The sequence below is a fragment of the Elgaria multicarinata genome, chromosome 8 (genome assembly GCF_023053635.1).
Source record: "Elgaria multicarinata webbii isolate HBS135686 ecotype San Diego chromosome 8, rElgMul1.1.pri, whole genome shotgun sequence".
Classification (NCBI taxonomy): Eukaryota; Metazoa; Chordata; class Lepidosauria; order Squamata; family Anguidae; genus Elgaria; species Elgaria multicarinata.
Genome location: NC_086178.1, coordinates 947,771 through 967,261, shown reverse-complemented (window position 1 = coordinate 967,261; position 19,491 = coordinate 947,771). Strand labels below are relative to the sequence as shown.

At 45.0% G+C, this 19,491-nt stretch overlaps 1 protein-coding gene across 5 annotated transcripts in view; it reads left to right on the top strand.

Moving 5' to 3' along the window:
- Window positions 1–19,491, top strand: part of OPA1 (OPA1 mitochondrial dynamin like GTPase) — a 79,323-nt gene that overhangs the window by 9,878 nt on the left and 49,954 nt on the right. For 2 of the 5 annotated variants that reach the window (XM_063131715.1, XM_063131714.1), the window contains exons 5-9: window positions 13–66; window positions 827–894; window positions 7,142–7,252; window positions 14,314–14,367; window positions 17,232–17,336. In XM_063131715.1, coding sequence (XP_062987785.1) covers window positions 13–66; window positions 827–894; window positions 7,142–7,252; window positions 14,314–14,367; window positions 17,232–17,336 — 392 coding nt within the window. The remainder of the gene's footprint in view (window positions 1–12; window positions 67–826; window positions 895–7,141; window positions 7,253–14,313; window positions 14,368–17,231; window positions 17,337–19,491) is intronic. The other 3 variants (XM_063131716.1, XM_063131717.1, XM_063131718.1) reach the window with 3 other exon arrangements.

The following is a 19,491-nucleotide window of genomic DNA, read 5'->3' as shown; positions in this document are numbered from 1 at the left end:
GGTTCTCCACAGGTTACAATTTGGTTAGTGAAGTCATAGGAGCTTCTGATCTACTTCTGTTGTTAGGTGTGTAAAAAGCACTTTTCTCTTTACTGTCCCCTAACATTCCTCCCCTTCTTCAAAAATGGTAATTAAAAATAATGCCAGCAAGACTAGGAGGGAGTTTTTATCGGTTAAGATGGAAGTGTTTTTATGAGTTGGGAATACTGTGGAGCTGCTCTCAGTAAACTCAGTCCTGCCCAGTGGGGTGGCTTTCTTTGTATTACACATTCTGTTCATTCTGTTTTGATTGAAGAAAACAAAATTCCCAAGGGAGAGTGGAAGATCTGTGCTTCTTGTGCATCTTTCATTTTTAAAATAAATAAATAAATCAGTTGCTTGCATAAAGGCAAATATTTTGCCAAATTCTGCATAGTGTCCAATGCAGCCCTGTCCCCGCCATATCCAGGCTCACCCTTCGTGCACTCCAACCTGCCTCAGTGGTGGGCATTCCACTGGCATGGCCATGCTTATTCTTGTTCCAGCAGCAGAAATGCTTATTCTTGCTCCAGCGGCAGAAATGCTTATTCTTGCTCCAGCGGCAGAAATGCTACAGTGTCCTGACCTTTCTGAGTGTTGGGCTGGGTATTCGTTGCCACAGAGATCTGACTACATTTGTGCTGTAGGAAAGAGATCCTTTTAGAGATATTATTCTAGTATCCCAGGGGAGAAACTTGTGTTGTATAAATGAAAGAGACAACTTGTTGCTTAAATCACGTGGCTTGTCTTTGTTCTGTTCAAATGGTGTGCCACGTTGTGTGAGTGAGTCCTTTCGCTTCCTTCCCAGGCTCGTCAGGGGACACCGCGTTCAGAGCTACGGACCAGGGAAGTGAGAGTGAGAAACAGTACAAGAAGGTAAAGCTCTGAAAGAGAAGTATGTTTGAGTACGCAAGAAACTGACAGAGGCAAAAGGAGTGGGCAACTTGGGGGCCTCTTGTTATTTTGCCTACAACTCCCATCAGCCCTAGCCTGCATAGCCAGTGATGAGGGATGATGGGAGTTGTAGTCTGAAACATCTGGACAGCCCCAAATTCCCCATCCCTGGATGCTTGGGGGGTGTTCTCTCTCTTTCTCTCATGTCAGAAATCAATGGAAACATCTGCTTGAAAAATCCAGGCATGCAGAGTTAGTGTACGGTGCAGTTTTTTTGTCCTTCCATGTCCAAACCAAGAGTTCTTATAGTGCCATAATGGGGCAATCCTGAGTCAAAAAAAAAAGTTGTTTAAATCTCTAATGCATAATTCACATCCTGATCACAAAATATTAACTTGTCTATTTTAATTTCTAACGTGCTCCATTTTTTCAAAAGGCTAACTGTGCTTTAAAAATGCAGTAATAAAATTAGCAAGGTATTTTGCCAATTAAAATACCCGAAAAACTGTGTGTAAGCAAACTAAAATGACTTCCCACCTGCTTAACCCATGTTGTTGAATGCCAGCCTAGGCAGGGTGGGCTGTTTAGCACTCCTATAAAATGCCCAAGCTCAGACTTTGTTGCGTTTCCGGAGGAAGGGTGTCCTGCAGTGGTCTTTATGATGGCAGCCTATGCCAAGCCCAGGAAGTCTTTCTTGCTGCTTAGCCTGAATGCCAGAAGATCAAAGGAAAAGGGAATAGACCCGAGCATGTGGCCCCACGTTCCTGAATGTCCCAAATGATTAAAAAGTGTCCCCAAAGAGAGAAAGGGTTGCTCTTTCGTGTTCTTCCACTCTACAAGGGGAGGGATGGAGGGAACCATGTGCTGGTTTCTAGACCTGCACTGACTGAGAGGAGGCAGCCAATAGACTTGGAAATTAATTATACAACCAGCCAGTGTCCAGTCTTCTTAACAAGGCTGCGCTAAGAATCAGGTCGTCAGAGCCACAGTGGACACACTATAGCAAAATTAAAGCACATGCACTAAAATGGATATAGTTTTCTGTGTCAGCCTCAGCATGCCCAATGGTCAGCAGTACTGAGAGTCCAATGGTCAGAAATGCTGAGAGATATAGCCCCAAAATCTGAGGCTGAGGAAGACTGGTTTAGGGCCATGTGTATTATGTCTGAGTCTTGCTTCTTTGGGGTGCATTTCTGGCGCATCAAGCCATTTGAAGTAGTTGTGGGGCAGCACCTCTGTGCAGTTTTCAATTTTGATTTGTATAGTCAAAGTGAGTTTAATTTATACTTGGATCCTGACATGATGGGGTTAGCCATTTCCATCCTTCTGCAGGACTCTTGGGCGATTAAGTAGCCTGTGACATTTCATAGTTCACTTGTACAATATTGTGTTTTTGTTAAAAACAGCAAACAGCCCAGTTCTTGTGGTGGTTTTTTTTTTATCCTCTTGGGCTTCTCACTGCTTCCTTCTGTGTCTTACCATTAAACTGGCAGGGCAGGAGGAAGGTCCATGGGCAAAACAGGAGCAACGTGCAGTGAGACTGTATGGGGCTGGCATCACTTTGTCCGTCAGCTGCCTATCTTGGTCCTGCAGTTCAGATGGGCTGGGGATCAGTGTGGGCGAAACCCCGGCTCCACCTGCTGCACAGGTGGAGAAGCTCCGATTGGCCTAGTGTTGCTGTACTTGACTGGGTTTTGGGTGGTTCCCGGAGGTTTTCACCCAATATGTATGTCCACACTAACAAAAGGAAACGTGACAGATGGACTCTTGGAATGGAACCAGTGACCTAGGGAGGTTGTGGGCTCTTCTCCCACGCTAGAGGCCTTCAAGAGGCAGCTGGACAGCCGTCTGTCAGGGATGCTTTAGGGTGGATTCCTGCATTGAGCAGGGGGTTGGACTCCATGGCCTTGTAGGCCCCTTCCAACTCTGCTATTCTATGATTCTATGACCAGCTCCCCAAAAGATCAGCAGAGAATTGCATAGGGACAGTGGTGAGGGAGGGTAGGGTGGGCAGCGAGGTTCCTTATCGAAGGCAGTATTGGTTGCTATTAGGCGATGGTTGCTATTGGGTAATTGCTCATTTTGCTTTTAAAAAATAACATATCCACAGGCATGCAAGCACACTTTTATCTGCATAGTCCTTTTTATACTATGTCTGCTAGTACTGTATGCATATGTGGGAAAGGAGGTCTGGTTTTGCCGTTGGGATACTTTGCTGCTCTGCATTAATTTTTTGTATCTCCCCTGTTTTTTAATCTCAGAAGATGCTTTGAATACTTTCTTAGCAGAAAAGCGGCTTTAAAATACCTGTGTAAATAAATATAAAATAAAGCCTTCAGTTGCATGAAATTAATGCAGTTGCAGTGAAGTAATTGTTTGTTGATCTGCAAGGTTGCTTAGGTGAAATTGCACTGACAAATTCACCCATTGAAAGGTCAAACATACCTTAAGTGATGTAACTGAGCCGTGACCCTAAATGGAACAGAAACCAAAAAGACCGTCATCTGTTTTTAATGTTTTATGAAGCCAAGTCAGTGCTCAGCTATGTAGCGGTTGCTGTTCCCATTAGCAGTGTGGGGACAACAACATTCATAGGTCTGCAGCAAACCTTCAGTGAAGGGACTGAACAAGAAAGCAAGGTAATAAAACAGACAAGAGATCCAGGACACAGGTTTCAGCCCAGTAAGGTTCAGGCCAAAACAGGAGTGGTCAAGATAGGAGACACAGGTCGAAGCCCAGGCAAACGGTCAGTTACGTGGGAGCAGCTAAGGCAGGAATAGCCAGACAGATGTATTACACAGTCCAGAAGCAGAGTCAAACGGGAGTCCTGAGGGTCAGTAGCACTGAGCATCAGTCACAGGGCAAAGTCTGGGAGGCCCAGCAGAAGACATTGTTGCTGAAAGAATGGTGGTGTTTCCAGCGCTGGCTAGGCTGCCACTGCAGGCTTTTATCACCAGAGCCTGCTGAGCCCTACCCAGGGTTCAGCTGTAGTACATTAAGCTCTCTGGCAAGAGCCCTGGTCTTGAGGAGTTGCTTTCTTCTGAGGAGACCTTCTTTGGACGTGGGCACTTCTCCGCACGAGAACCTTACTAGCCTGCCGCTTGAGCAATGATGCCCCTGGGGCCTTGGGGATGGTCAGCCTCTGCCTCGGAGGCAAAGTCCTTTCCCTGGACCTGCAGCCGTCTCCTCCGAGGACCCAGCTTTCTCCTGGACTGGTGACAGTGACTGATCTGAGGCGGGAGTGGGGGCTCTTGATTTCTGGGAGCTCTAGCTGTTCTCCTGAAGAGGATTCCTCCAGTGGGAGCAAGGCAAAAGGGGTTGTGTGCGTGGGGGGACACGTTTAAGTTCACCACCAGCGATCCCAGTGTAGCCTTGGTGGCTGTTTCTGCATTGCTAGTAGCTGCCTTAAGTGCCTTGCTTGTAATGATTACTCAGCAATAACCTAAATAACAAAGATGGAGATGATATCCTGAGATTGAGGAAAGGAGTTGAGCAGCGACCTTTCAATTTGCTCCTATTGAGGGTGTGTGCTCCCCAAAAGGAGAGAAGAGCTAATGTGTGCTCCCCAGAGGAACTCAAGTCTGCTTCACTCCAGTGAAAATTAGTGCACCGTAATGGCTAACTTCCTATGAATTGCGTTCCTGATCTGGGCATTTGGGACGCAGCACCCATGCGCTGTGGTTACTCTTTCCCACCCCAGCTAAGTTAAGAAGTCCACCGTTGCCAGCGCTTTTGATAGGGTACAAAATGTGTAACACTGCTGAGAAATTGCACCTTTTCTCATTCACCTTTGTGCAGTCCAGAAGCCCCATTTCTCTAATTATTTTTTTTTGAGTGAGATGTTTACATTCTTTGTTTCCATGAAATATGCTCAATCCTACGCTTGTATCCTACAGATACATAGCTGCCATTTTCCCCCTGTGAAACTGCATGATTCATGTTTTCATTCCACATTGTGCCCAATTAAATAGGTTAATTCCGTTGTAGCACTTTCTTGGTCACTGGGGGAATCTGGGACTTTGCACTGGGGAAGAAGCAAAAAAAAGGGCGGGGAGCATGGATTGCCCTCGTACCACTGAGGTCTCTTTGAGAAGAGCTGGTTCTTAACATCTTACAAGGGAGGTTGTGTTAACAAGAGCCAGTGTGGTGTAGTGGCTAAGGTGTTGGACTGGGAGTCGGGAGATCCGGGTTCTAGTCCCCCACTCGGCCATGGAAACCCACTGGGTGACTTTGGGCCAGTCACAGGCTCTCAGCCCAGCCTACCTCACGGGGTGGTTGTTGTGAGGATAACATGGAGAGGAGGAGGATTATGTATGCTGCCTTGGGTTCCTTGCAGGAAAAAAGGCGGGATGTAAATGTAATAAATAAATAAATAAAATAAACTGCCATCTCATTCTGATGAACACTTGAAAGTTCTTTCCAAAGCAGTGCTGAACTCTAAAAATGGTTGTTTCCTTGAGAAAGCCAGCCTTAAGTAGAACTGAAACGACTCAGCTGTGGCCATTTGAATAAAGAGGTAACACTCATTGAACACACATCGGAGCACATGAACACACATCGGAGCACATGCTGCCGGCGCTCCTGTTTTCATCAGCCAGCTTCGGTCCCTTTCAGGGTGGATTTGATTTAAATCTCTACTGAGAAAGACTCGATTTAATCATGTGATTCCCCCCCCCAAAAAAGTGCACCCTATTCTTTGAATTTTTTGAAACTTAGCACTTAAGAGGTATGGGGTTGATTCTGTGTACGTAGATTTGCAAAGGAACAATGGGGTTGTGATCTTTGCAGACACAAATTCACAGTTTTGGGAACTGTAAAACCAAGCATCTGTGATAATATCTTCTAGATAGAAAAATTGCCCAATAATCTTACAGAAACTTCTGGAAGAGCATGCCATTGTGAATGGATTAATGGAATTCATTTACCAAAAAATTTAAACATTGCATGAATATACAGCCTCGTGCTACATAATTAAAAACTAATCCTTATTTCATGATGAATAACCTTTGGACTATAATGTATCTTAAATAGAAAACTATCTTTAGATAGATTTTTCCTCAAAAAGCATTTTATTAAAAAACAAACAAATTTAAATAAAAGAAATTGATTTTTTTTAAAATCCACCCTGGTCCCTTTGCATTTGCTTCCTGCGTTTCAGCCTTTAGTTCCTCTGCTGGCCAATGAGATGGAGAAATCCCAGGATCTCTTTCCAGGGCAGAATCTCAGCAGTGGGCAACGAGCAGGCAGCCTCGGTAAAACCCTAAACACAAAAAATAGAGCAGTCGTGATAACGTTGCCTGGTTTTAGTAGATGACAGGGGAGTTTTAATGGGGGGAAGGTTCTCGTTCAGAGCAGTCAGTGAAGCAAAGCTGCTCTTCGTAGCGCTCTAGCGCACAGCTAGTTTTGTAGTGCAGTAAGAATTTGTAAATTCGGCTTATAATGCCACCAGTTCCAATCCTGTCAGCTTTGATTATGCTGCCACTTTCTTTTTTAATGAATCTTTCAGTGGTGTGAATTTAAATTTCACGTGTGACTTCTCGTTTCTGTGCTGTTTTATACCATGTCCCTTGGTGCACCACTTCTAAAGTACTTTTTCTAGTCCTGAGGCTGACTAACACCATTCAAATGATTGAAAATTGTACCTATAGGTGTTTAGTGTACATCTGTGGCACAACTGAATTGGCATGAAGGTGTGCATTTTTAGTTTAAATGACCCAGGCATGACCTTGATATGTAGGGGGGGGGAAGCTTTCCATGTTTTACAGAACACTTTGGTTACTGTGTTGGGGTGGGTTAAGACTTGACCCAAGCAATAATTTTCTGGCAGGTCATAAATATAAAGTCTTGTGCATTACTTGAGCCCTTTCAGTGCTCTCCAGACAACCCCCATTTTCTGGCTTTTTGTTTCATATTTCTTTGGGCATCCTCTGTGACAGTTGTCTCGGGGTGGTGGGGGCAGGAAGAAACCTTCATCCCATCAAAGCACTTTTGTCTTGACGCAGCGGTCCAAGACTTCTTTAATTTTAATTCTTTACACGCTCCTAACTCGCAGGCGTTCTTGGCATGTCGGTTTCTGTACATCTCTCGCTGTTGCTGTTTCGCTCTTTGATCCACGCCCACGTGTTCCTTTTCGTGCACCTGTCTTTGTGTTGCACCCTTTGGTTTGACATTATTGCTCCCCTCACCTCCATTTTTTTTCCTTCTCCTCCTTATTGTAAACTTGCGGCAGGGTCTTCTTGGCGAGCTCATTCTCTTGCAGCAGCAAATCCATCAGCATGAAGAGGAGGCGCGGAGAGCCGCTGACCAATATGGCCCAGGCTCTTCCCAGCAGAAGCGAAAGGTGATGGCTTTAAAAAAACGAAATAAAGGCGATGGGTATTCCTCCTTTGCCCCACCCCATCTAATCGAACTCTGTGATTTGATACCCGTGATTGAATCCCTGGTTGAATTTTGGTGACGGGCCCAGGCTCTGATCTTGCAATGAATTGTTCATAAGAACGTGAATAATACGATTGATTTTGCTTCCTCGTGTCACTGTAATTTACCTGGTTTTAATTTTGATCACAAAAATGATGTTGTGGGAAAGACTTGTACTCAGCACTTTTCTACTAGTTTGTATTTGAATCTCCAGAGGGGATATTTATCTAGGAATACCTCCGTGGACTTCCTGGAAGTAACCGGCTGGCTGTTGGAAATGAGAACTTGGTCTCACCCAGCAAGGCTCTCCATATCTTCTTGGGGGGTCTATATTTTGAGCAAGTAAAGCACCTTCCCAAAAAATTCCTTCACCCCCCCCCCCCTTTTTGGGTGGGCAAACAAAACGGTATCTGGAGCTGCAACAGAGCATCAAAAGAGACAAAATTCGCTTGTGAACGAGCTAATTTTAACCCTTTTGGCGCTCCATAGCAGCTCCAGATACCGTTTTGTTTTGATTTTTTTAATCCCCACCCCCTGTTTTAGTGCTTGTGGGGTGATTTGAGGGGGATACACAGAAATGGTCCCCAGATTTCCCAAAGTTGCACATCCCTGATGTAAAGCTTTCAGGGCAGCTGTTTAATAAAGGCTGGTTGGTTTGCCCGTTTGTATGATCTACACGGAATACGACGACTCCCTCTTGAGAGTGAGTGGAGAAGTGCAAAGTCAGGGCACAGTGATTGAAACATCAGGCAACGGCCCTGCGAAATGGGTAAAAAAAAACCCAAAGGGGCGGAGAGAGCGTCCCAAGCCAAGACAGAAAAAAAGGGGCGAAACAGGTTCTCAGGATGCAAGAAAATCTTTTATTTCAAAGCCTGACGTGTTTCGGCCAGTGTTCTTTCAAAGGCCTTCCTCAGAGGACTGTTATATTAAAAAATGCATTAGGTTACATTTGTGGGACAACACGTAACATAGAAACGTATAATATATATGTTAAGGTTAATTAGGCACATTGCCACAAGGGCCTGGGCCCATATATAAGTCTTAAAACTTTTAATATTACATGAAGGCGCTAGGGCCCTGTACACACGTATACTGATAAAACCATACAAAAATCATATAAAAATCATTTTTAACAAAAGTATAACATGCAAATCCTTACTTGTTAAAAGATGACTGCAGCAATACTCCTCTGCCTCCTTTGATAATCAGCGGCGACTGAGCAGAATGACGTACAAGAGCCCTCCTTGTGTTCGTGTTCATTTTTTAATGTAATTTTTTATTTTTATTGTATTTTTGGACTCTGTAGTTACCATGTGGCTGTGATAACTACAAGGTCTCATCATGAGAACCGGTTTCTCCCTTTTTTCTGTCCTGTGAAATGGGTGCCACTGTGGACAAGGGAAGGAGGGTGCTCTTGCACCCCTGTCCTGCTTGTGGGCTACCTAGAGGCATCTGGTTGGCCACTGTGTGAACAGAACGCTGGACTAGATGGGCCTGTGGTCTGATCCAGCACAGGCTGTCTTGTGTTCTTAGATGTGAATCATCACGTGGTGATTTGTTCACTTTTGTTACGTTCGTGATTCCTGCCTCCCTTAAACCAGTTTCGAGCTGCATTTCAGCCATAAAAGAATCTTGTAAGGGAATCATAGAATCATAGAATAGCAGAGTTGGAAGGGGCCTACAAGGCCATCGAGTCCAACGCCCTGCTCATTGCAGGAATCCACCCTACAGCATCCCTGACAGATGGTTGTCTGTCCATCTGTCAGGGAATTTAGGCTGAACGAATGGCTTGCCCAGAGAACAGGATTGAAGGGTGGTATAAAAATACTTATAATTATTTGGTATTATATTATTTATTATTACACTTATATCCTGCCTTATCTTCAAGGAGCACCAAGGTGGCCTAAATGACCCTCCGCCTCTTCGTTTTATCCTCACAACAGCCCTGTGAGGTAGGTTAGGCTGAGAGTCAGTGACTGGCCCAAAGTCACTCAGTGAGCTTCCATGGCTGAGTGGGGACTAGAACCCGGATCTCAGTCCCAGTCAGTCACACTAACCAGTAAACTACACCGGCTCACTACAGGACTAAAATTTAGCAAGCTTTACAATTGAGTGGTGATGTAATCCTCAGTTTATTTTTTTACACTTTATTTATTTATTGCATTTTTATGCCACCCAATAGCCAAATCCCTGTGGGCGGTTTACAAAAATGAAAACCATTTAAAATATAAAACAAACAACAGTATAAAATGCAATATAAAAACACAACCAGGATAAAACCGAGCAGCAATGCAGAAATTAATACAGATTTAAAATACAAATTTAAAACAACAAAGTTAAAATTAAGTTGATAAGACTGTTAAAATACTGTGAAAATAAAAAGGTCTTCACTTGGCGTCTAAAAGAGTTTAATGTAGGTGCCAAGCGAACCTTTCTAGGGAACTCATTCCACAGCCGGGGTGCCACGGCAGAGAAGGCCCTGCTCCTGGTAGCCACCTGCCTCACTTCCTTTGGCAGGGGCTCACGGAGAAGGACCCCTGAGGATGTTGTTAGGGTCCGGGCAGGTACATATGGGAGGATGGTGCTCCCAGCAGGATGGTCCAGTCCAGGATCCAAGAACTGATGAGCCTGAAAGCATGTTGGCAAAGCTAGATGAAGACAGCTAGGCTGATCGAGGCCTCCCCCTTTTATGCACCAAGCCCAGACAACTCACCGAAGGTTTCTAGGGGCCAGTCGACTACAGCAGCATCTCAAAACCTGTAAGGGGGGGTTTCCCACAGGAATGCAGCTGAGATCATTCAGTCCCAATTAACCAGGCTCTACTCTGGCCTTGAAAACTGGAACTCTCGAGATAACAAGAGTCACAGGCAGGGGGGTGGCGGCATCACTATATGCCATTTCAGCTTAGCCAAATGGAGTGGCCGCACAGTCGGAGCACAACAAGAAAACGCAGCTCTCGGAGTAAGAACAAAATCCTTGACACTCAAAATTTGAAATATCTTTCCAGCCCAGGTGAATGTTAAGTCCGCATTTGTTTGCTCATTTATTTATTTATTTGATTTATACACTGCTTACCATTTAAGCAGTTGGCATTGAAATACATTCTTGGCTGGAGCATTGGCTGCTCTGGGAGGGTCCTGCCTTCTCCCCCTCATGGAGACAGAATGTGGTGGTCAGGCTACCTTGATGCAACTGCCACGTGATGCAACCTGTCAGCACCAGTCTCCGGGGGTGCTTGGGCATGTTTGGATTAATGCCTGGGAAGGCTGCCTGGAGAAGAGAAGACTGAGGGGAGACATGAGAGCACTCTTCAAATACTTGAGAGGTTGTCACACAGAGGAGGGCCAGGATCTCTTCTCGATCCTCCCAGAGTGCAGTACACGGAATAACGGGCTCAAGTTAAAGGAAGCCAGATTCCAGCTGGACATCAGGAAAAACTTCCTGACTGTTAGAGCAGTACGACAATGGAACCAGTGACCTAGGGAGGTTGTGGGCTCTCCCACACTAGAGGCCTTCAAGAGGCAGCTGGACAACCCTCTGTTAGGGATGCTTTAGGGTGGATTCCTGAATTGCACAGGGGGTTGGACTCGATGGCCTTAGAGGCCCCTTCCAACTCTATGATTCTATGCCTCTTCCACCCTGGATGTGAGCATGGTGGTGCTGACGCTCTAGACTGCTCCTTCTTTTTCGGCCAAAGCAGGATTTTTTTCCCTAACAATTTTTTAAAAATGTTTCACTCTTCTGCTACCTTTATTGACTGCACAACCATCCAAAGATGCTTTTAATTAATTGTTTTTACATTTGAAGTTTTAGTGATAGTAGTGTGTTAATTGCTTTAATGATAGTAGTGTGTTAATTGCTTTAATGATAGTAGTGTGTTAATTGCTTTAAGGTTTCCTCAGGGCTCAGTGAGCAGAAGAGCAGGGTATCACTGTGTTCATCAGCAGCAACATAACCGTTATGTGGCCACTGCTGTACTTCTGCTTTACCTCCACAAATGTCTCGTTCATCTTGCTGTTTGGATTAGCAGCCACCTCCACAGAATCAAAGTTTCCATCCTAGAGAATATCTGCTTTACGGAGAGAAAGGCAGTACCAGAGCCTCCAGGTGCTTTGTCCTCTTCTGCTTCCTTCCATGAGGACAACAAGCACCATAGACATAGAAGCATAGAGTTGGGCGGGACTTTGGAGGGCATCTAGTCCAGCTGCCTGCTCAATGCAGGATGTAGTTACCGCAGGTGTCCAGCCTTTGCTTTAACACCTCCAGCAAAGGTGAGCTCACCAACTCCCAAGGCAGTCTGTTCCACTGCGGAACAACCCTTGCCATGAGAAGATTTCTCTTATTGTTTAGCTGAAATATGCTTGGCTGCAATTTCTGCTCCTGCCCTCTAGACCAATGGAACCAGTTCCCTAGGGAGGTTGTGGGCTCTCCCACACTAGAGGCCTCCCAGAGGCAGCTGGACAGCCCTCTGTCAGGGATGCTTTAAGGTGGATTCCTGCATTGAGCGGGGGGTTGGACTTGATGGCCTTAGAGGCCCCTTCCAACTCTACTATTCTATGATTCTGTAACAAATCTGCTCCATCTTCTGCCTGGCACCCTTTCAGATATTTGAAGCCCAACATCGCATCTCCCTGTTAGTTTTCTCTCCTCCAGGTTAAACATTTCCATGCCTTTCAACTGTTCCATGTAGGACGCGGATTCCAGACATTTTCCCCATCCTATGTCATTGCACTGTCAGGCATCTGCCTGATCTCTTTGCAAGTCTCATAGGGCCGGTGTGCAATTTCTTAGAGAAATCCAAGGCAAGCAATTTGCATAGCAGTCTTTACACTGATGTCCTGGATGTGCACAAATGGTTCACAAGGCAGTGTGAACGCCCCTAACAAACAGGAGTGTGCAAAAATATTAACATTTCCCCCAGCTTGGTGTTGGTACTCTTCAGTCATGCTGAAAAATGTGCCCATCACTCCCATTATTATTATTATTATTATTATTATTTATTTATTTATTTATTTATTTATATAGCACCATCAATGTACATGGTGCTGTACAGAGTAAAACAGTAAATAGCAAGACTCTGCCGCATAGGCTTACAATCTAATAAAATCATAGTAAAACAATAAGGAGGGGAAGAGAATGCAAACAGGCACAGGGTAGGGTAAGCAGGCACAGGGTAGGGTAAAACTATCAGTATAAAGTCTGCACAACATCAAGTTTTAAAAGCTTTAGGAAAAAGAAAAGTTTTTAGTTGAGCTTTAAAAGCTGCGATTGAAGTTGTAGTTCTCAAATGTTCTGGAAGAGCGTTCCAGGCGTAAGGGGCAGCAGAAGAAAATGGATGGAGCCGAGCAAGGGAAGTAGAGGCCCTTGGGCAGGCGAGAAACATGGCATCAGAGGAGTGAAGAGCACGAGCGGGGCAATAGTGTGAGATGAGAGAGGAGAGATAGGAAGGAGCTAGACCGTGAAAAGCTTTGAAGGTTAACAGGAGAAGTTTATATTGGATTCTGAACAATTAGCTCTCTGAATTTGGACTAGGCAACGAGTTGTGCAGTTGTTTGAGAATGCTAAGGCAAGCTCATAAAATGCTAGCTGTATCTATTTTGTTTGCAATGTCCTGTCGTCGATTAAACCTGAGCCTTTTTGGTGCAAAACTGGGGTTAAAATGTCCGGTTTTAGGTCAATTCTGTTTTAAAATACTGCTGCTGATTGGCCAACTCCACAGTTGTTGTCTTTGGGAGAATTGCTGTCAAGTGCTAATTCATCTCAAAGATGACCTTCTGCAGCCCATCTGGGAGCACGTGTGTTGCTAGCCGTGTTATAGCTCCATCTCCTAGAGCAGCCTTTCTCAACCTGGGGCGCTCCAGATGTGTTGGACTGCATCTCCCAGAATGCCCCAGCCAGCAGAGCTGGCTGGGGCATTCTGGGAGTTGTAGTCCAACACATCTGGAGCGCCTCAGGTTGAGAAAGGCTGTCCTAGAGGAAACGCGGGCACCCCGCTCTCTTGTCATCTTGCGCTGGGTGAAGGATAGCTGAAAACTGGCACGTTGAGAGGCCTCTTGCTTCTTCCTGTAACATTAAGTGACCGTGGCCTGGATGATATTTTCTGCCATAAAAACAAATACTCCCCCCCCGTCCCCCGTCCCATGTTTCAATCAACATTTCAGAAGTTTTAAAATATTAATTCAAAATGCCTTTGCACAAATGGAGCAGAAGTGGAAGGTTTCCCATATTGTGCCCTAGGGATAGTTTGCAGTAAGATTATTTTGTCCCATGTTGCTAGAACGTCTGTCCAGCTCTGCCCCAATTGAAACTCATCGAGGCTGGGGTCTGAAGGTACAAGAAACAAGAACTGGCAACTGCAGCAGGGCTCTCTTCTAAAATTAGTGCCCTGTATTTATCCTGGCACATAAACTTTTAATCTCTTTATTACCACTGCACAAAAGATCTGCTGATATAAAGAGGGACTTGAAAGTGGATAACTGTGTGCCTGGTGGCAGCTGGAGTTAGGGTTTCATATTCCGTGTCCCTTCATATATATTTTTAAACATCTTGGAAAGATAGTTCTGGGTGTGCAAACCGATTCATTTACTGTGGCATTCATAGTATTAAGATTCCAGTATCAGAGGCATTAAGCCTATATGTACCAGTTGCTGGGGAACATGGGTGGGAGGGTGCTGTTGCACCTGTGTCCTGCTTGTTCATCCCTGGCTGATGGCTGGTTGGCCACTGTGTGAACAAGATGCTGGACTAGATGGACCCTGGGTCTGATCCAGCATCAGGGCTCTTTTTACGCTCTTCTGTCTGCCCTTATGAAAGAGACTGTTTTATTAGTTTCCTTTCTGTCTCAAGCTTTCAATTGACAAAAGAGCTTGAATGGATGGTTCTTGTGAAACTGATGGTTGCCGTTACTCATGGTTTGTGGATCTGCTATATCTTGAATATAAAATAAGCCAATGATGTTCATACTTACGATTTTTGCTGTTGCAGGTTTCTGACAAAGAAAAGGTTGATCAGCTCCAAGAAGAATTACTGCGCACTCAGGTAGGGTCACTTTGCTGATGCGAAAGCCAAAATTCGCAGTTGCCCCAATGAATAGGAAAAGCAGCAAGGAACCCAAACCCTCTATTCACTGAATGCATTCTTTCCCAGAGATTAAATATCCTCTTGGCCTCGTGCCAAGAGCTTGAGGGCACATAATAATTAAAAGCCAAACAACCGCGTGGATGGATGGGGGCTGTTCATGTTGGAGACCCACGCGATTGGCTCGGGCCCTGTGGTTGTGCCTCTTCATGTGCAGTTTATAGCCATGAGGAAGAGGCCCACACCGGTGTTCCTGCCTGCGAAGAGGCATTGCATTCTGTTCAAGTGATGGATCACATGTGCTGTATATCCATCGGTCACTTCTGTGGGGCTCAGTCCTGGGCCCAGTGCTCTTCAACATTTGTATTAATGATTTGGATGAGGAGGTGCAGGGAACGCTGATCAAATTTGCAGATGGCACCAAATTGGGTGGGATAGTTAATACCCTGGGAGACAGAAACAAACTTCAAAGTGATCTTGATAGGCTGGAGTGCTGGGCTGAAAACAACAGAATGAAATTTAATAGGGATAAATGCCAAGTTCTACATTTGGGAAAAAGAAACCAAAGGCACAGTTACAAGATGGGAGATACTTGGCTCAGCAATATTACAATTGAGAAGGGTCTTGGAATTGTTGTAGATCACAAGCTGAATATGAGCCAACAGTGCAATATGGCTGCAAGAAAGGCCAATGCTATTTTGGGCTGCATTAATAGAAGTATAGCGTCCAAATCGCGTGAGGTCCTGGTTCCTCTCTATTCGGCCCTGGTTAGGCCTCATCCTAGAGTATTGCGTCCAGTTCTGGGCTCCACAATTCAAGAAGGACGCAGACAAGCGGGAGCGTGTTCAGAGGAGGGCAACCAGGATGATCAGGGGTCTGGAAACAAAGCCCTATGAAGAGAGACTGAAAGAACTGGGCATGTTTAGCCTGGAGAAGAGAAGATGGAGGGGAGACATGATAGCACTCTTCAAATACTTCAAAGGTTGTCACACAGAGGAGGGCCAGGATCTCTTCACGATCCTCCCAGAGTGCAGAATAACGGGCTCAAGTTACAGGAAGCCAGATTCCGGCTGGACATCAGGAAAAACTTCCTAATTGTTAGAGCAGTACGACAATGGAACCAGTTACCTAGGGAGGTGGTGGGCTCTCCCACACTCGAGGCCTTCAAGAGGCAGCTGGACAACCATCTGTCAGGGATGCTTTAGGGTGGGTTCCTGCATTGAGCAGGGGGTTGGACTCGATGGCCTTGTAGGGCCCTTCCAACTCTGCTATTCTATGATTCTTGAAAACCCTTTCCTGAAAACTTTCCTTATTTTTGATTTTTTTTCCGTTACATTCCAGCAACATTTTACAATACTGTCCAGTTTTAAGCATGTTTCCTCCAAAATAAGTCCCTCGGAGTTCAGTGAGACTTATTCCAGGTCAATATGCTTATGATCACAGCCTAAGGCAACGTCTTTTTTTCCGACAGGAAATACTAAATTTGCGCAAGTCAGTCCCTTAGCTTGTGCTTGTATTTCAGTTGCTGGATAATTTCATTGCTTTTCAGTAGTTCCACTCCTACCTGGATGGTGACTTCCAGGGGATGGTGCTTTGTGGGATGGTGCTCAGCTCTGTGGAGCCTCCAGTGTGGGCTTCCGCTGGGGTCATTCTGTCCTCCATGTTGTTTAACATCTACACGAAACAGCTGTGTGGGATCATCCGGAGTTTGGGCTCCATTGTCATTAGTATGCTGATGACATACGATGTTACTTCTCCTTTTCATCTCAGGCAGAGGGTGAGCAGACTACTGGCCTCGGTAATGCACTGCATGAAAGCCAATAAACTGAGGCTTAATCCTGGGGCTCTGATGGAGGGTGATTTCTCTGTCTGGGTGGAGGAAATGCAACCGGCTCTGGACGGGGTCACGCTCCCCCTGAAGGAGCAGGTGCGCAGCTTGGGAGTACTCCTGGGCCCATGGTTATCCTTGGAGGCTCAGGCGGCCTCCGTGGTGTGGCGCGCCTTCTACCAGTTCCAGTTTGGTAACCCAGTTGCGACCTGATCTGAAGAGGGGTAGCCTGGCATCAGTGGCCTGTGCTCTGGTATCAAGTTTAAATTACTGCAATGTGGTGTGTGCTGAGCTGGCTTTGAGGACAGATTGGAAAGTGCAGCTAGTGCAGAAGCCAAGATCTTTGGATATTGGGCAATAGAGAAATGTAATAAATAAATAAATAATAAACAAATTCAGCGTTCAGGTTGTTGACAGGGACTAGGCAATGTGAACGCATAAGCCCAGTCCTGGCTGGCCTGCACTGATTGCCCATTTGTTTCCAGGCCATATTCATAGTGCTTGATTTAGAACCATAGAATCGTAGAATAGCAGAGTTGGAAGGGGCCTCCAAGGCCATCGAGTCCAACCCCCTGCTCAATGCAGGAATCCACCCTAAAGCATCCCTGACAGAGGGTTGTCCAGCTGCCTCTTGAAGGCCTCTAGTGTGGGAGAGCCCACAACCTCCCTAGGGAACTGGTTCCATTGTCATACTGCTCTAACAGTCAGGACGTTTTTCCTGATGTCCAGCTGGAATCTGGCTTCCTGTAACTTGACTTGGTTGTGATTTACAAAAAGCACCTTTTTAAAAACATCATTAAAAATAACCTTTTCTATGAAGCCATGGCCAGTGTCGTCAAGGAAGCAACGCGTATCTCCTCTGGTTAGTTTATTTGCTAACCATTCCGCTATGGAAGAGAGCGCAGCAATCTGTTGGCGTGGATCGTGGCCCCTTATTTTGCAAACCGTTTTCCTCCCCCCTCCCAACCTCCTGGTTTCAATATTTCCTCTTTTGCAGTTGAAATACCAAAGGATGCTCGAGCGGTTAGAGAAGGAGAATAAAGAGCTGAGGAAGATTGTGCTGCAGAAGGACGACAAGGGCATTCATCAGAGGAAGCTGAAGGTACGGAGGTGGCAGTGACCGAGCAACAAAGAGGTCTTGGGGCTGTGGTGGGCAGCTGCAGTGTCCACCCAGTGTGCGGCCGCTGTAAAGAAGGCAAACTCCACGTTAGGCATGATAAGAAAAGGCACTGAGAATAAAACAGCCAGTATCATGCTGCCTTTATATGAATCTATGGTGCGACCACACTTGGAATACTAAAAAAGGATATTATAGAGCTGGAAAAAGTGAAGAAAGGGGCAACTAAAATGATTAAGGGGCTGGAGCCTCCCCCCTATGAGGGAAGGTTGCATCAGCTGGGATTGTTTAGCTTGGAAAAAGAAGGAGGCTAAGGGGAGACCTGATAGAGGTGTATAAAATTATGCAGGATATGGAGAATGTTGATAGGGGGACATTTTTCTCCCTCTCTCTGAATGCTAGAACCCAGTGGGGTCATTATCCCATAAAGCTAATTGGTGGGAGATCCAGGACAAATAAAAGGAAGTCCTTCTTCACACAGCACATAGTTAAATTATGGAACTCACTATCCACAAGATGTAGTGATGGCCGCTAATTTGAATGGCTTTAAAAGGGGGTTAGACAAATTCAAGGAGGAGGTGAAGGCTATCAGTGGCTACTAGCCCTGATGTTTGTGTGCTGTCTCCAGTATTCGAGGCAGTAAGCCTGTGTGCCCCAGTTGCTGGGGAACATGGGTGGGAGGGTGCTGTTGCACCATGTCCTGCTTTCTTGGTCCCTGGTCAACAGCTGGTCGGCCACTGTGTGAACAGAGTGCTGGACTAGATGGACCCTGGGTCTGATCCAGCCTCAGGGCACATCTCATGTTCTTACTGCCTACAGAACCTGCACATCTGTTGTTGGGTTATTGTGCCAGAACTTTTCTCCTTCTGGAACTCTGTTTGTGCTCAGAAACAAACACACATCACGCAGGTCTTACACAGCAGAGCTGGTTTATTTCCTTCAGGCTTCTGTGCAGTCCAATTCAGATCAGTTCAGATCAGCACACTGAGGCATACACAGAGAGCAGTGATCATAGAGCAGTGATCAGAGAGCAGTGATCAGTTCCATTTTACACAAGTGAGAAACTATATACAGAACTACACAATTCTTATCTACATTACATACAGCTGTGATGAGGCTAACTTAGAATCTTGGCAAGGTTCCCAGAACAGCCTCTATCTCAAGGTAATTGCCCACAGATAGACTTTCTCTGTTTAACCCTGAGATAGCCATACACACACAATTTTAATGACTAAGCAAGTATTTCTTTTCATATACTTAACAGTCCTCCTCTTGCGCATGTTGTTTAAATTGTGTTACAATCTGAGACCCAGCTTTAAAAGCATCTCTTTGTGTTTTACCATTGATACTGGCTTTGTGAATAAATCAGCCAACATCATTTCAGATGGACAATATTCAAGCTTAATCCAGCCCTTCTGAATTATATCTTTCACATGAGAATAACGAACATCCACATGTTTAGTTCTTGGTTTACACTTTTCAGATGTAGCCATACTAATACATGCCTGATTATCCTCAAATATGGTTACTGGTGTCTCAATTTCCAACCTTAGATCAGCAAATAATTGTTTATACCACTCAATCTCATTACAAGCCAGAGATAAGCTGATATATTCTGCTTCTGCACTAGAGGTTGCTACACAATTTTGTTTTCTTGTATACCAATCAATCAAGGATTGATTGTAAAAGAATGCTGCTCCACTGGTAGACTTTCTATCAATTGCGTTAGCCCAGTCAGCATCTGCATAAACACAGAAATTTCCATCTTTGTGTGTAGATATTTCCAATTTATGATTGATTGTACCTTTTAGATATCTCAATACACGTTTTACAGCTGTCCAATCAGTTACAGAAGGTTTTGTCATTTTTCTGCTTAAAAGATTTACAGCAAATGTAATATCTGGTCTACTTAGGTTTGCTAGATAAAGTAAACTTCCAATCACACTCTGATATTTCTGTATGTCTTCCATTTCAGTACTGTCTGTCTGATTTTGAAAATCAGTGACCATAGGAGTGGCAACAATTTTACAATTCTCCATGCTGTGTTCTTCCAGCAATTTTTTAATTTTGCCACTTTGTTCAATAAGAAATGACCCTGTGTTAGAATCTTTTGAAATTTGCATTCCCAAATAACTTTTCA